The 14,419-nt window shown below is 43.7% G+C and overlaps 1 protein-coding gene across 3 annotated transcripts in view; it reads left to right on the top strand.

Annotated features, from left to right (window-relative positions):
* Positions 1-3,536: 3,536 nt before the first annotated feature.
* The window catches only part of Slc25a43 (solute carrier family 25 member 43), a 35,990-nt gene continuing 25,107 nt past the window's right edge, over positions 3,537-14,419 (top strand). Inside the window, exons 1-2 of one of the 3 annotated variants that reach the window (XR_003488193.2) lie at positions 3,537-3,897; positions 10,267-10,508. Coding sequence is in view for 2 of the 3 variants with exons in the window: in XM_027431950.2 (XP_027287751.1) it covers positions 3,623-3,897; positions 10,267-10,508 (517 nt within the window). In the remaining variant the exon portion in view is untranslated. The remainder of the gene's footprint in view (positions 3,898-10,266; positions 10,509-14,419) is intronic. The other 2 variants (XM_027431950.2, XM_027431949.2) reach the window with 2 other exon arrangements.

Genomic DNA, 14,419 nt, shown 5'->3' with positions numbered 1-14,419 from the left:
ACTAGGGTGACAGGAGGCTACCCACTGGACAGCATTAGCTTCTTGCCACAATATTACTTATACAACTTTTTACTGACTGCCTCTTTTTTTGTTATACGTTGGCTTTTAGCATAATACTCAATTTCACACGCTATACACTTCCCAAGGCTGGAGGTCTCAAGGATCATGGTAAAGGGTTTTTTTTTTTAATAGATATGAAAAAGAGCAAGTTAGAGTCTATACATCACAGTCTGTTTGCTTAGCATGTGTGAGACCCTGGGCTCCATGCCCAGGACATGATATAAAAAAAGACTGACATGTATCACTTGCCCGGTGCTTAACAGATGAGCTAGACTCTAGCTCGGAAAAATATGAGCACATCTTGTGAGCATATTATCATGAAAACACAGAAGGCATCAAATGCACACTTTGCTGCTAGTCATTTTACTGTTCAATGTTAACTGCAGAGAAAAAACTACCAAAATATGCTTTCAAGGTTAAAATAGACCCCTTTATCTTTCTTGGCCTATAGCTTTCTAGACTTAAAGTGGTTCCATGTCTGGCTCATTTGAACATCTTGTTTGTGCCAAAGACAGAAGCATAAAGAAAAAGAAACAAAAAGCAGAGTACATAGTCCCAAGAAGGTACATTTAAAGTTCCCTAACAAGCTGACTTGGAAAAAAAAATAAAACTGAGCTAGGGACGTTGCGCAATAGTAAAGCACAAGGCCACAGGTTCAACTCCACAGCACCAAAAGAAAATGGCTTTCGTTTTTAGTTGGCACTGCTCAGTTGAGCCAACTCTCTGTGCAGTAAGGTAAGGCGGCAGCAGCTGCAGTCCCAGGGTGATACTTCATGACAGAGCATTGGGGCCCAATCCCACTGGCAACAAAGTGCTTTGGACAAAACTGGTACCTGAAGGTATCCTTACCATGATCCAAAATTCCAATTCATGCCCTTTGACAATCCTACATCTTCTGATCTTCAGAGTTGCAAAGCTACATTCTGCCACTTTCCACAGCTCGGAAATTCCCTTCCGGAAAGACACAACAACTCAGAAGGCAAGACAAATAAGCATTCCCCAGCTGCTGACAGCAGAGCAAGGCTTCCGTAATGCAAATAAGTGCTCCCAGGGGAAATCCTGCCGTGTCCAGTGCTTAACAGAGGAGAAAGACACTAGCTGAGGAAAATAAGAACACATCTTGTCAGTACCTCATCACGAAAATACAGAAGGGATCGATGTCTTGCTGCTAGTCATTTTAATGTTCTATGTATCTGCATAGGAAAAAAATATACTTGAGATGTTAAAATAGCCCTCACCTTTCTTAGCCTTTATAGCTTGCAAGACTTAAAATGGTTCCTTTTTAGTAAGTTACTTTGTCTGTGTGTTGGAAACATTCAAACATCATCTTTTTGGTTATTTTGCAATCTACAATATATTATAGTAAATGTTTAAAGAGATGGATATGCTAATTGCCTTGATTTGGTCGCTGTATTGTATCTATGTAACAGGGGCTCTAAGGATTAGATTTTCCCAGGGGAAAACCCATGCTGGGGTGAGGCTAAGCCACCCACAGGAGCCCTGGTACCAGAGGATAAGCTGGTTTCTCACGAGAAAAGATTTATCTCTGGCTTCTAATAACTTGGTCTCACTGCTAAATTCATATATGCATTATTTCAAGCCTGTTGCTTCACCTTTTATAAATTGTAACACTGACATGGACAAAGCCAAGAGGGTTTCAGAATTTCTGTTTGCTTAGTTCTGGCCAAAACAAAATAAACCCATCACTTATTTTAGTGCGTATGTGTGCAAGGGGTAGGGAGCAAGCTTATGCATGCAGAGGCCAGAGGCCGACATCCAGTGTCTTCCCCAATCATTGACCTCATTATTGTTCAATGTATTGCTTTTACTTATTTATTTTAAATTGAAAATTAACATATACAGTATTTGGTTTCATTCTGACATTTTCTCCTGCCTATCTTGTCCCCTATCACTCTGACACCATCACCTTAATTTTTTAAAATATTTTATTCATTTATTACGTATACAGTGTTCTGTCCACATGCATCCCTGCAGGCCAGAAGAGGGTGCCATATCCCATGTCAGATGGTTGTGAGCCATCATGTGGTTGCTGGGAATTGAACTCAGGACCTCTGGAAGACCAGGTAGTGTTCCTAACCACTGAGCCATTTCTCCAGCCCCCACCACCTTAATTTTTGAGGCAAGTTCTCTCACCAAACAGGGAGTTCACTGCTTCAGACAGACACAGGCCACTGTGCCAAACTTTTACATGGATGCCAGGGTTCCTCATGTTTGCCCACAAAGCATTTTACCCACTGAGCCATGTCCCCTGTTTCTTAGTAGTGAGCTGAGCCAAGAACCTGAAATTCCTATGGAAGATGTTCAGATATACCATATCCCATGAATACATTTAGTATGTGCCAGCTTAGATGAATATGCCTAACTTAAAAGGAAAACTCCATTAGCATCATGATAATCCATATAGAAAAAAAAATGCAAACCTAAAGGCAGCTACCAACCTGGGGTGTCTTACACTGACAGTGCTTGCTAGCTGTTCCTTTCCTTATAATTAGTATTGTTGTGCTCTTTTAAAAAAAACAGAAATAAAAGTGGAAAGTTTATACTTTATTAAAATCCTTCTTAGAGTCTGGCCAAGCCACAGTTAGCACCTTTTGACCTTTATTGTCCTATTCCTTACTTAACAGAATCACTGAATGTCCACACTGCAGTCAGTTATACTATGCAATCCCAGTGTGTGGCCTTTAGTAGATGTAGGTCTAAAACAACCTACATATGAGCCCTGCCTTGAGTAAGCATCTGTGTGTCTTAGTTTCCTCTTCTATAAGGCTAATATCTAATCATAACCTCATAAGCAACACAGACAGACCTGGCTACCGTTCCAGTCAGTGTTCATTTAATCCTCACAACAACTCCTAGAAAGTACCATCTCCACGGTACAGGTGAAGCAGGCACAAAGAGATCCAGTGACTTTCCTACCCTTATATGACTGCTCATCTACAGGGCCAAGGATTCTAAGGCAGGTAGTTTCCAGAGCCTGCGTTCTAACCACACCCACAGCCTCTGCAAATGAGACCCTATCTGCTAAAAACTGTTTTGAATGCACCACTGAGTTTTTGGCAAGTGTCTGCTGGGTAGCAGCTGTGGTTGTTATCCAAGGTCTATCTTTTCTGCACTCTGTACAACCTTTTAGTCGGGTTTTAAAATAAAAGAGGCTGATGGAAGAGAAGACAGTCGGGAGAGGGGGAGATAGAATGTGAAAAGGGACTGAGAAACTGCAAGGTAGAGGGAACTGTGAATACCTACAAACAAGTGTTGCTGGCTTGGCCTTGAGAGAACAGTGACTATTCGCCTCAGAAAATGGAAGTCTCGGTCTTGCCAATTGCACTGAAAATACATGCTGACTGGGCATGCCTCAGATACCTGAGAAAGTCGCCTTCGATCCCACCCTAGCCGGGAGGCGCTGCTGGGGCGTGGGCGCAGCTTCCCGAGTTCGTCTCAAGAGTCCGCCCCACGCCGGGCGGGGCCTGACCGGACTTCTCTGCCTGAGACCAGCGAGCCCCAAGCACCAGCCACGAGGTGGCCGGCGAGAAGTTGGGTCTCAATGGCTACGTGGAGGCGGGATAGCCGGCTAACCGGCAGCCAGAGGCTCCTGTGTGCAGGGCTGGCGGGGGTGTTCAGCCTCAGCCTCACCGCGCCCCTGGAGCTCGCCACCGTGCTCGCCCAAGTCGGCATGGTGCAAGGCCACACCCAGGGGCTGTGGGCCACGGGACGCCGAGTATGGCTGGCCGAGGGGCCGAGAGCCCTGTGGAAGGGGAATGGCGTGGCATGCCTGCGCCTCTTCCCCTGCAGCATGGTGCAGCTGGCTGCCTACAGAAAGTAAGAGTCTGGAGGGAGGGGTCGGGAAGTCGGACTAGGGTGGCAAAGCCGCCACCCTAATGTACCAGCACTGGGAATCCTAGGAGGTCCCATCCTCCCTTCCTAATAACAGAGGGGAGGTGTGTCTTGGGGCCTTGGGGTCACAAGGCTGGATGTGTGGCCTCTAAAACACAGTACCAGTTTTTCACATGCTTTTGAGATTCCTGCCCTGTGGGCTACAGTTTTGTGAAATCTTTAGTCTTTCTGGGAGCAACAAGGGGAGAAGGCAGAATTGGCAAATGATATCTGGGGGTAAAGAAACAAAAAGGCTTCCCAAGGAGGTGAGGTCTGACCATTCCCAAGGTCCAGCAACTTGGAAATGTTTGCTTCTATGGGCTTAGGAGAGAATACTCCTGAAGGTGTGTCTGTGAGACCAATGTACCCGGAGTATAGGAAGAGGGACCAGTCTCAGAAAGAGTCCTGCCCAGACTAACTTGGCTTTAGGATCCAGTGGGGCCTGCAGCTTCCTTTTCCCCAGCAGGGACCTGTCTTCTTAGCCTAATGTTTCCCCCACCCCCAGCCACTCACTGATCTCATCCTGTAGACTTTTCTCACCTTATCCCATATCAACCACAGCTACTCAGGGAAAGATCTAGAGATACAAATGGCGGATGCATGTGAGTGACCTTAACAAGAACTCAAGAATGTTTGCATGGGAGCTGGAAAGGAAGCCAGAAAGAAGAAAGCCAGTGATGGCAACTCTAGAGGAGGGACTATTTCTCTATTGTTGGGGACAACAATCCCTGCGTTCCTCATTAGGTAGGCACAGTGCCAGCTCTAAAGGCTGGCCTTGGCTCTAAATTAGACAATCAGCCTACAGACAGAGCTGCACAGGCTACTTTTTGTTTTGTTTCCAGTGCTGGAGGTGAAACCCCAGGCTTTGAAGCCAGTGAGTGAGATATCCTGCCGCTGTGTTCCCAGCCCCACAAACTAGTCAGTCTTAACCACATAGTTCAGTCTTGGAAGAGAGTCAAGAGGTTTTATCTTGACACTGTTACTTGGAAGGCCAGAGCTGGGAGGCTTGCCCAGCAGTTGGCACTCTGAATGGGCTCATCCTTATCTTTGGGCGCTCCAGGCCATCTTCTGTGGATTCCACCTGGCTTCTGCTGTTACTCCAGCAACATATGGCATGCAGTCTTGAGTTTTAATGACTCAATTTCTCCTACTTTACTCTCTTCTCTTCAAAGTGGCAGGGAAACCTTTCCTTGGATAAGACAGAATGTATACAAAGGAGCAGGAGGAGGGGACAGATTTTCAAAGCCTGATTCTAATGGCATGGCTTTTCTATTAGCCATCTCACACATGTAAATCATTTGGCCTCCACAACTTCTACTTCCTGCCTAAAACAGTCCATAAGACAGAAAGTACTATGTCCATTTTCAGTGATAAAGAACTAAGCTCACATTGGGACACTTCTAGTCAGTAACAGTACTACCACTTGGCCTTCTGATTCCAAGCCTCATACTACCATGCCACCTTTCATTTGACATTAGTTAGGACACACAAGTAACCGCCATGCACATGATGCTATAGACAGTGCAAGAATAAAAGCAGTAGGGTCCCCCTGCTTCAGTTTATAAAGTCGTTTTTTTTTTTTAAAGGACTGGTATATCTCAGTCCACAAACATAAATTTTATTTAATTAAAATAAATTGCCAGAGGACCAAGTGCTATAGAAATGTACGTTTTGGGTGAGGGATGAGAAGATGGGAAGGCGTCTCAGAGGAGAACAAACTAGTTTGGCCTTGGGAGAATGAGTAGGAGTCTCATGGGCAGAGATGAGACATTGCAGGTAATGTCAACACAGGCGAAGAGGAGAGGCATGCAGCACAAACAGCTGGAAAGCAGGTTGGAATGAGGTCTTGAAAGTCAGACTTGGTATGCGAGGGTGGCTGTGGGAAATGTTTATGCAGGGCGGGGGTAGTAGTGCTGTGATTAGAAACTCAAGGGCAATGACTGTCTCATGGTGGTAGGGTAAGATGGAAGAGGAGAAAGACTGTGGGTGGCAGTAGCAGCTAGGAGCCTGTCACACCATACAGCAGCTGAGAGTATCTGAAATGGGTCAGTGACAGGAAAGAAGAGAAGAGCAGAGGGTTTCATAGACTAGGTTTGCTACTATTTTTAATGACAGATTATTTTCTTTCTGGAAAAGAAAGGAAGCATTCAAGTGAATGACAAGGTACAGTTGAAAGGTTGATCAGTTGTGAAGCCATCCTTCCTACATAAAGACGGTAGTCATGGCTTATCATTCATTCTACCCATTCATTTGCACTGGCTCCTGACCATGAATTTGCAAAACAGGTGGCACAGAATAACAGTACACTCTCTGATCATGGGTCGGAGCAAAACATTCAGCATATTCAATGAATGGAATAGTTGAAAAAAGTGTCCATAACTACAGTGACAGAGCTACAACTTGAAAACATACTCTGGCTCCTTAGCCCAGGGTTCTGTCCACTACTGCACAGCTAAAATGTCTGCTTAATTGGATTGACAATGAAAGGAGATGACTGGCTAGAGTGGTGGGTGCTATGTTTCTGTCACAAGCAACTAGTGGCTGATACAATGGTTGGCTTTCAGATGCATCAAAAAGAAAGTCCTCCTCCAACTTTATTGCACAACAGTTTGTCTTAATATATATTAGTTTGGGTCCCTGCAGTTCTGAATTGTTCAGAGCCACCCCATCGCCTCATTTCATAACCAATGAGCTTGTGTTAGGATGGTTCAGCTGCTAGCCTGTGATCGCATTATAAGTACTGATCGTATCTATCTGGGATGTGTAGAATCTGCATGAGCTGAAAGAAAGGGGTTCCTGAAGATCACCAGCGCATTCAGTCTCAGTCTCACTGAACAAAGCTTCTATGCTGGTATGAACATGAGGAAGAACAAAAATGGAACACTGCCTCCCCGGCCAGTCAGAGAAAGTTTTAAGATATAGGGACCACAACGGTGTCACTGGTAGCCTAACGAGGTTATATACATTGACTCTGTTTTTTTTTTTTTTTAGATGTGTTATGAGTGTTTCCCTACATGTACATATGTGCACCATGTGCATGCCTAGTACCAAAAGAGGTCAGAATAGGGCACCAGATCCCCAGGAACTGGAGTTACTGGTTATGAACTGCCATGTGGGACCGAACTACCATGTGCAGACCAAACCCTGGTCCTCTGCAGGAGGAGCAGCCACTGCTCTTAAGCACTGAGTCGTCTCTCTAGCCCCTTGACTTTGCTATTCTAAGGGAAGATTAGAGGTTAGGAGTCTTAGAAGAAAGTTCTTCTTTTTCATTTTCCACATTTGATAGTTAAGCCAACAAACCAACATAACAAGATAGGGTTCCTCTTCCTAGTTCAAGTACTTTTAGTAAGCCAAGGGCCTGTTTCCCTCTAGATGTCTCTAGCACTCAGTCATTTCCTTGTTAGGACTGCTGAGTTCTCCTATGTGATATGTGCTAAGAACTAGCACAGTATCTGGTGCATTATGGTTGATCAACAAATGGGCAATAAATTAGCCTATATCCTAGAATGCCTGAATAGGATAGAGAATAGGAATGGGACAATGACAAAGAATGGAGCTGCTTCTTGCATTCTTTTTTTAAATTTACTTATTTATTATGTTTACAACATTCTGCCTCCATGTATGCCTGCACAAGCAGAAGAGGGCACCAGATCACATTACAGATGGTTGTGAGCCACCATGTGGTTGCTGGGAATTGAACTCAGGACCTCTGGAAGAGTAGTTAGTGTTCTCAACTTCTGAGCTATCTCTCCAGCCCCTGCTTCTTGCATTCTAAACTCCAAGTAGGTTTTTTTTTTTGCCAGCTTGCTGCCGACTATCATTTGTTTTGTGTATCCCCTGTCCCTCCATCTTGCCTGGCCAGGGGAAAGAAGCATTAACACAGAGGTCAGTGGCCCATTGGTGAATGCCAGCTTTAATTGTCTGTATAGCATTCCCTTCAGTGCTGGGAGCATAGCCAGGGCTCCAATTGAGATGCACCAATAACCCCTTGAAGGAGATGTTCTGAATGAGCTTCAGATGGTTTTACCTGAAAGCCCTCTCATTATTCATCAGGCCAGCTGTCATCTGAACAACAGGAAACCTACCCTTCCATTGGAAGTTTGAGAGCCAAAGAACTGGGGATACTTTCATTTTGAAAAAGATAAAAACTATTTTAGCCCAACTCTGTTCACTTTTATTCCAAACTCTCAGTATCCTTGTACCATTCTATGGCAGGAAGTACTATTTTTCCTAGTTTCCCAGTCTCATCACTAAGGAAGTAACTTGCTTTTTGTAGCCTGGAATGGTGTGCTATGTAGACGTACCCTTGTAAATATTCTTCTGGGGTAGGCACTCGGAATTGGGGATGCCCTGCTCCCCACCATAAAAAGGCTTATGACAGGGTAGTTTATGGTTTGCGTTTAGAAAAGTCCATGCAAAGTAATTTTAACTAAATTGTAAACCTACTGAGAAATGCAAAGAATAGTCTGTCAAACACTCAATATACCTACTGTCCACAACTTACATACTATTTTTAAACAGTCTCTCTTTGTATTCTAGATTGGCCTTTAACTTATTCTGTAGCCCACACTGGTCTCAAAGTCAAGATTCCCCTGTCTTAAACTCCCAAATGCTGGGATTACAGGCCCATACCACCAAACCCAAAATGTTTTGATGTTGAAAGGTGTATGGGGTCGTTGGTTAGCTTTTGTTTTTGTTTTTTGCAATTCTGGGCATCAAACTCAGGGCTTTGCGCATGCTAAATAATCATGCTACCACTGAACTCCATCCTCAGTCCCCTTGTTTCATTTTTGAATGCAAGTCTTGACCAAGCAGCCTCAAGCCAAATTGTGGTTTCTAATGCCACAACCTCCCAAGAAGCCATGACTACAGGCCTGTGCGACAAGACCTCCCATCCATGTAACTCTCTTAAATATAATAAAGCCTGGATGAAGGTAGAGTCCTCTTCGTTTTCATTCTTGGTCCTAGGCCCTCTCCCCTTTCCCAAGGGTTGACTTTTATACTTCCTCATAAGTACCTGTTTACCTGAAACAATACTTAGGGGTTTTATTGTTTCTGATTGTCATATACTACAGATCATCTGCAGCTTGTTTTGTTCATTCATCATTATGCTTTTATGGCTTATTTCTTGTGTTTGTATGATTTGTCTAAGCACATTCATTTTAGCCAGATGTGATCCACTGAATGACAATGCCATTGTTTCTTGCATTCCCCTACATTTTGACATTTAATTGTTGGAACTTTTCATTCTTTTTTTTTTTTTTTTTTGGTTTTTCAAGACAGGGTTTCTCTGTATTGCTTTGGAGGCTGTACTGAAACTCACTCTGTCGACCAGGCTGGCCTCGAACTCACAGAGATCCTCCGAGGGCTGGGATTAAAGGGGTGTGGCACTAACGCCCAGCCTTGTCATGTTTTATTTGTCATTTTTCTGATAACTAAGAAAACAGCAGCTTCACTTGTAATTGCCATTATAAAGGAAATGAATTCTTTATTATACTAAGTTTAGCAGAGCTTATTTGAACAAAACCAAGCCAAACACAATTCTCCAATCAGACAACTCCCAGAACCAAGGAGTTTCCAAGAAGTTCAACCCACCATATGACAGTCAGCATTTCTGGGGAAGGGGAGGGAAGCAAGGTATTGAAAACAGCTGAATTTGTGGCAACCTTGTCATCCAATCAGCTAACTCACTGTAGGTTAGCTAGTTAATCATTATAGCCTAATCAGCTAGCTGGATGTAGGACCTTCTGCGGGAAGCCAAAGCCCTGTGTCTATGATTAAAGTTGATACTGGCTTGGATTTGGGGGCTCAGAACTCAATTTCTGGGATGCTGGGCTTGGCATGAAGCTCAGTAACAGAAGGTATACCTACTGTGTGGAAGACTTTGGATTCCATTCTCTGTGCTGGGGAAGAGTGAAATTTCTGGATTTTGTGGTTATTTCAGGAAATTCTATCCCCTTTAAATTTCAAGAATATGGAAAGACTGCATTCCAGTGTAGCAATTGCCAAGTGCTTCTGTGCCTTTACAGCCCACCAGCAAGTTAGATGGCTACACGGATAAAAGGGGGAAATGCTGAAAGTGGGAAGAATTTAGGGAAGATATAGATCAGAGGCTGAACAGTTCTTCTTTATAGCTAGCTAGCCTTATATGAGGCTAGTAGAATTTAAATTTATTACTCAGTAATCCCAGTATAATTCTATGATATTTTTCACATTGTAAAGCATTTCCAAATGCTAGGAAATATTTGAAATGGTGTAAAGCATGCTAGCATAATCCAAAGCTCATATCTTGAGAACTTTCTGTTTTCTCCCCAGGTTTGTTGTGCTGTTCATGGATGACCTGGGCCATATTTCCCAGTGGCACTCCATTGTGGCCGGAAGTCTGGCAGGCATGGTTTCCATGATTGTCACATACCCTACAGACCTCATCAAAACCCGGCTGATTGTGCAAAACATGCTGAAACCATCTTACAGGGGGATTACCCATGCTTTTTCTACTATTTATCAGCAAGAAGGGTTCCTGGCCCTCTATCGAGGGGTGTCCCTCACTGTTTTAGGTAAGGTGGAACTTGATACCTCTTCTTGACACAAGTGAAAGTGTTATATACCTTCATGAACACTTAAATCAATTTTAGAGGCCTCAAGATTGTAGGTCAAACAATTCAAGTGACTCAGAAAAGTGGGGCTTCAAAGCCACCCTCAAAACTGCCCAGCTGACAGGTGTCTTCAGTGTGTATATCCAGCATCAGGCACAGCAGGATCTCAGTGACATCTATAGCCTTTGACAGAGCTATACATACACAGGGCCTCTGTTTGCCAAATCCAGGAGGATTTAGTCCACCTATATAGTACTAGATGAGATTAGTCACCCTGTCCTCTGGAGACTTGGCTTCTAGGGTGCCACTGTCTCCTGGGTGTCTTCATGTCTCTCCAGCAGATCTCTCTTATCCAATGTACCTGGCCCATTTGGGTCATCTGACATTGTCGGCTTGCTTATGTTTGGCCCCCAGAACCTCCCTCAGTTTTATTTTTACCCTCTATGTTGTCTTTCTTTTTCATTTGTGTTTGTGTGTATTTGTTTGTTAAGAGAAAGGGTCTTACTCTGTATGTAGCCTTGGCTGGCCTTGAACTTGCTATGTAGACCAGGCTAGACTCAAACCTGCAGAGATCTTCCTACATCTGCCTCCTAAGTACTAAGATTACAAACACATATCACCATCCCCAGCCTTCTACATTGGCTTTCTTATCCTGCATCCCCTCTCTAGATGGCTCTGTCGTAAGCTAGTAGTTTCAACAAGCATGAGTATATTTTGACTCCTAATATCTTTAATAACAGTGCTAACATTTTAGGGGTACTCACTGGATACTAAGTACTTTTCTAGAAGCTTTGCCTATAATTTCTCATTCAAAATTTTTTATCTTTGTTCTTAGGTTTTAATATAATTTTTATTAAGTCTTTGAGAATTTCATATAATGTACTGTGATCATATCCCTACTCCTCCCCTAACTCCTCCAAGATGCCCCCCCTTATCTCCCTACCCCCTTGTCAACTTCCTGCCTTCCCTGTTAGTAAGCTACCCAGTCCAATCTGTACTGCCCGTATATACTACATACTTATGGGTATAGGGCTGTCCACAGGGTCATGGTCAACCTACCAGGGCCACACTCTTGAAGACATATAACTCTCCCTCCACCATAAAGTTTACTTTTATTATCTATTAAGCACACATGTATATATCTATATCTCTATGCAGAGGTATGTGCTCAGGAATGTGGGTCCCCACCAAGTCTAGAAAAGAACATTGGATGGATGTTCTCACCTGGATGTTGAGAACCAAACTCATGACCTCTGCAAGAACATAGCACACTAACTGCTGAGCCGTCTCTCCAGCCCTTTTATTTTTGATTGATATATTTGATATTTCGATACATGCATATTCCATACTGATCAAATCAGAGCACTTAGCATATCTATCACCTCAAACATTTATCATTTCTCTGATGTGAGTTCCCCCATTCTCCTATCAAGAATCTCTTTTCTAGCTACTCTAAAATGTACAATACATTGTTATTAACTATAGTTACCATGTTGAGCAATAGAACACAGCCACTAATTCTTCATATCTAACATTTCACTGTTTATTTCAACTTTGGAGACAAGGTCTCATTAGGTAACCTAAACTGGCCTGGAACTTGCTATGCAGTCCAGGATGCCCTTTAACTCTTGATCCTCCTGCCTCAGCTTCCTGAGTGCTAGAATTACAGGTGTGTGCCACCTTACCAGGGCTAACTTTTTGCCTGTTGAACAACCTCTTAGACTTCATTTTACAGATGAGAAAGTAGGTGCTTAGGAAAGCTACATGACTGGCCCAAGGTCACACAGGCAGTGGGATACACTGCGATTCTGGGACCTTCTCCATAGCTACTTTATGCCAGTAGCTAGTGGAACCATCCCTCTATTGGAAATGCTGGCCTCCCTGTTCCCTGGGGACAAAATCTGATGTCGAAGAAACTCAGGAATCACCTTGGTTCCTCCTCCCACTCAGTCACTAAGCCTTGTCACTTTGACCTCTTTTAATGTAGGAGTCCCTCTTCTGCCTTAGCTCATGAAGCTGTCATATTTCTTACTGACTCTAGAGAATCAGACTCTCCTGAAGACTCATGTTCCTATCTCTGGCCCTGTGTCCGGTGTGCCCTGTGTACTGCTGCCTGGCTATAATGATCCTTCCAAATGTTCTGCCCTCATTCCACTGCAATCCTTAAAAGCTAAGGGGGAAAGCCAGAATTCCTACGGCGTTCTGAATCCTCAGAACTGGCCTCTGCCAGTCTACCCTACCTCAAGCCTAGCCTGTAGCATGTGTCTACCTGCTTTCATGTTCAAGTCATGCAGAAACCCATGTGCTTCTTAGAGCTACACATTCATTGGGTATGAAAACACATACAGCCTTTGCCTGGACTGCCTTTCCATTCTCTCAGGGTCTGATGGACCTATTCTTTGCTCAAGACCCACTTCAAAAGTTCTCTGTTCTAAGCCAAGTTGATGATTCATGCATATAATAATGCAATCCCAGTGCTCTAGAGGCTATGGCTGGTGAATCGAGTTCCAGACTGATCTTGGCTACATAGTGTTGCTGTCTCAAAAGACTATAGACATGCTGAGTTGGGCCTATAATCCCTCCTTAGCTTTAGAAGGTGCAAGTTCAAGGAGGAAGTGAAAGTGCAAGGCCCACCTGGGCTCCAGAGTTCAAATAACTTTAGGCAATTTGCTGAGACCCACATCAAAGAGCTAAAAGGGTAATGGTGGGTAGAGTGGGTTGGAACTCTATGTTCAGTCCCTAACATAACACAGAGAGACAGAGATAATTCTCTTTTCTGTCAATTCTTTCCTGGTTCTTCTGGGCAAAATTAATCATTCTGATACTTAGGTATATAAAGAAGCTTGTATAACTATCTGTACATATTTGATATGTACTATATATACATATCAGGAGTGTCATAAATAGCATTCCCTAGCTATCTCCTGCACTTGATGGTAAATATCTCCAGAAATTAACTTCCTCTGAGTTGTAGTCCCAGAACCTGGCATAGGGCCCAACACACAGCAAAAGATCCTTCAATTCCTATTTTGAGACAGGGTCTAATGTAGTGCAGGCTAGGCTTGAGTTCACTGTGTAGGCAAGGCTGGCCTTTAACTCCTGACTGTCTTGCCTCCGCCTCTCTATTGCTTCTCCAAAGGTTTTTGAATAAAAATAAAAAACGACTGAGTCACCCGGGCATTGGTGGCACACACCTTTAATCCAAGCACTAGGGAGGCAGAGGCAGGTGGATCTCTGTGTGTTCGAGGCCAGCCTGGTCTCCAGAGCGAGTGTCAGGATAGGCTCCAAAGCTACACAGAGAAACCCTGTCTCGAAAAACCAAAAAAAAAAATCTGGTGAGTCATTTTTAATATATTTATAGTACATGTTTATTAAATAGTGCCTTTACCTAAAGATAGGTAATATCCCACTTGGATTCTGCCTCCCTTTTTGTAGTGCTAGGGATACAACCTAGATCTTTGCAAGTACTCTACACTGAGCTACATCCCCAGCTGGATCCCATTTGTAGATCTCCTTTTGTATTTTTCACTTTATGCTTTATGTGTAGGGGTGTTTGCCTGCATGCGTGTCTATCACATGTGTACAGTACCCATGGAGGCCAGAAGAGGGTGGCAGATCCTTTGAAACTGGAGTTACAAGTGCAGGTGCTGAGAATTGAATTTGAATGCTCTGGAAGAATGGCCAGTACTCTGACCCACTGAGCCATCTCTCTAGCCCAGATCTCACTTTTGAGGGACAAGTTAGTCCACCTGTAAACCAAAGATGGCTCTGAAAGTTTCTGGAAATTTGTGAGAGTACCAAATAGTGAGTTATTTGCTCACCATCTTAGTTACTAGGAAGGTGAGGATACCACAGTGTATGGTGCTAACTGG

This window comes from Cricetulus griseus, chromosome X (genome assembly GCF_003668045.3).
Source record: "Cricetulus griseus strain 17A/GY chromosome X, alternate assembly CriGri-PICRH-1.0, whole genome shotgun sequence".
In the NCBI taxonomy this organism is placed as follows: Eukaryota; Metazoa; Chordata; class Mammalia; order Rodentia; family Cricetidae; genus Cricetulus; species Cricetulus griseus.
Note: the sequence above shows the minus strand (reverse complement) of the source record. Positions and strands in the feature narration are given on the sequence as shown.